General features: G+C 41.6%; 1 protein-coding gene across 1 annotated transcript; it reads left to right on the forward strand.

The window, feature by feature from the left end:
- Nucleotides 1-1,501: 1,501 nt before the first annotated feature.
- LOC113291916 lies at nt 1,502-2,104 on the forward strand. The gene has a single exon (XM_026541398.1). The coding sequence runs from the start codon at nt 1,502-1,504 to the stop codon at nt 2,102-2,104; it is 603 nt and encodes a 200-aa protein (XP_026397183.1).
- The last annotated feature ends 843 nt before the right edge of the window (nt 2,105-2,947 follow it).

Raw genomic sequence — 2,947 nt, forward strand, 5'->3', positions numbered from 1 at the left:
TAATCAAAATCATAATTCAATTTTAATTAGTGCAAAAGTCATATAAAAATTAAATATAATTACCCAAGTATGATATTAGGCTTCCTCCGTCATCCCAATGTTGGGGTTTAGCTCTTCATGGTGAAAACACACTCAAAATAATATTTCATGGCTCAAAAGGTGTTTTTATTGAAGGTATGTGAGAAAAGAATGAAAATAGCTTAATCGTAATTGTTATAATTGTTACAGATCGAGTGTTACAAGGAATTGTTGCAAACTGAAATAATTGCTACTAATGGACTGTTACAGGATTTGAAATTCAAGACCCTAAGAAACGACTTTCCTTTACAGCTTTATGTTCTTCGTGTTCTTCAGCAGCAGAAGCAGAACTCGACTTCCTGCAACTTCGATTTCTTGACTATGTGGTGTTCTAAACTTCCCCAAACTGTTCCAATAACTTCGTTACCTTCCCTGGAACTCAAACACACCTTTTATACTGCTCAGAAACCTAAAAATATCGATTAATTCTCTCTTTTTCTTTTCGTGCAAGCCACGGCAATAATCTTCTCTGCCAACTTCCATACGCGTTTCTAAGACTTCCAAATCATCCGAAACTCTTCCTTAGATAGAATCTCACCTTAGGAAACAATATCACGCCTTTAGTCTCCCTGAAATTCCTAAAATAATTCCACACAGTTTCCGTATACAACTCAATCTCTGTTTCCTTTTTTCGGATTATCCAGCCCAATTTGATTGATTCCAGCGCACATACCAAGCATGTTATGCTCAATCACGTTCAGCCCAACAAATTCCAGCGATTGAATCTCTCTAAAACACCCTAGAAATCCAACCCAAAGTCTGGTATGCAACCTGGTTCTTTTTCCCTCCTTTTTGATTTTTTGAAATGTTGAAGATGACCTCCCCCTATCCAGTGCTGGTCTCCCTTTAGCAGCTGCCTGGAAATGGATGCCCCTTAGTAATTGGTTACCCCTTATCCATTTGAGGGGTCCGAATAGCAAGTGTCCTCCGGGGGTGTCCCGCGCAACTTTTCGAGCAGATTTTTCCAAAAATGTTTATTGGCCAAAAATACCTACACACACATAAACACCATAATAAGTACAAAAATGAGCACTATAAATATATACAATCGAGATAAATTAGACACAAAAATGTGTCTATCAAACGTCTTAGGAATGACGAAGATGAGTTTCGAGATCGGCACGATGAGAGAGAATTTTCTCCCGATTACTATGCTCGTTCGGAGCAAGGCTGAGCTAGAAGAGAGCCCACTGGACCCCAAAGGAAAAGAATGAGATCTAAAGCTCATATTCCATAGGACCGAGATTATGAGCAGGAAAACAATACCTCTGATGGCGACATAAGCGCAGTTACAGATGCTCGCCTTTGCAAGATGATCGAGAAGGTAATGTCGAAAAAGCGCTCCAGAAAGGAAATGATAGACAGGTTGCATCGAACCGCATGAGCTCCTTTCAAACTGAACATCAGAGAATTCAGGCCGCTAATGAATTTTCAAGTTCTCAAGCTGCCAGAATTCGATGAGAAAACAGATGATCCAGATCATCATGTTTTACACTATGAAACTTCCATGACTTTGTGGCAGTACAACGATGATTTGATGTGCAAGATGTTTCCACAACCACTGACTGGTGGAGCAGTAATGTGGTTCAATCAGCTACCGGCACAGTCGATCGGGACTTACCATAAGCTTGTTGACGAATTATGTGCTCACTACAAATACAACAGACGTGATCGGAACGGATGCCACACATTGTTCCTTCTGGCAATTCGGAAGGAGGAAAGCATCCGAAAATTTAATCGATGCTTCAAGCAAGAGGTGGCCGATGTGGATGGTGCCAACGGGAAAGTCGTCATCGCGGCTTATACACAGGCATACCAGTATGATCAAAGGGGTGTGTACGGTTCCTTGGTTAAGAGACCATCAAATACTTTGGAAGAAATGTATGATCGAGCAGAAGAATACGCTCGAGGGGGGGATGACTCCAAAGCTCGAGGGACGAGAGATGTTAACAGATCATCCAACCATCCAAATGAGGGGAAGAAAGACAAGTCAAAGAACCGTGCGAGTGGACAGCATAACGATTGAGGTGAAGTTCGAGATAAAAATCAAGGTGAACGAATGGAATCTGGATATCATAAATATCATGATATGAAGCTGACATCATTGAACATACGCCTTACAGAGTTGTATGAGAAAATAAGCAAGGACTTGATCCCCCCTCGACCTTTGCCAGAGGAGACACGTGATAAAAGCAAATACTGCAACTTTCATAAAGACCATGGTCAAAAGACTGAGAATTGTCGCTCTTTACATATCGAGGTCCAGCGAATGATAGACGCTGGAAAGCTACAAGAGTGCATGAAATAGGATTTCGGGAAAGGTCCTGGACAGTTTGGCACAATACATGTGATTAACGTCAGTCACGCCAGGATCCATTCAATGACCAAGCGGTTATCGGAAGATGAGCCCAGGAGAAAGCTTAGGCAGTTAAAAGAATGGTACTCGACTAATCATATCGATTTTGTCAGTGGAAATGGAGTAGAAATTCGGGAGCTTGGCTGCACAAAGATCGAGTTCTCTGAAGCATACATGATAGATGTATATGCTCCCCACAATGATGATATCTTTATAACTGCTTGGATTGGCATGTTTCATGTACACCGGATTCTAGTGGATACAGGAAGCTCAGTGAGCGTGCTGTTTTCAGGAGCTTATTCCTCTATGAATCTCCCACACGACTTGACCGAGGAGGATGAAAATCAAATTATCGGTTTCAGTGGCGAAGTTACAAAGGCGATTGGAAAAGTGAAGATACCTATAACAGTGGCTGACAAGTCCGTTTTAGGCAGTTTCTTGTTACTTTATTGTCGAGCTCCCTACAATGTGATTGTAGGACGAGACTGGCTGCATGAGATCGATGCAGTCACA

This window comes from Papaver somniferum, chromosome 6 (assembly GCF_003573695.1).
Source record: "Papaver somniferum cultivar HN1 chromosome 6, ASM357369v1, whole genome shotgun sequence".
Taxonomy (NCBI): Eukaryota; Viridiplantae; Streptophyta; class Magnoliopsida; order Ranunculales; family Papaveraceae; genus Papaver; species Papaver somniferum.

Excerpts from the sequence above, each read along its gene's own strand:
- LOC113291916 (XM_026541398.1), top strand. The coding sequence starts at position 1,502 with ATGAATTTTCAAGTTCTCAAGCTGCCAGAATTCGATGAGAAAACAGAT.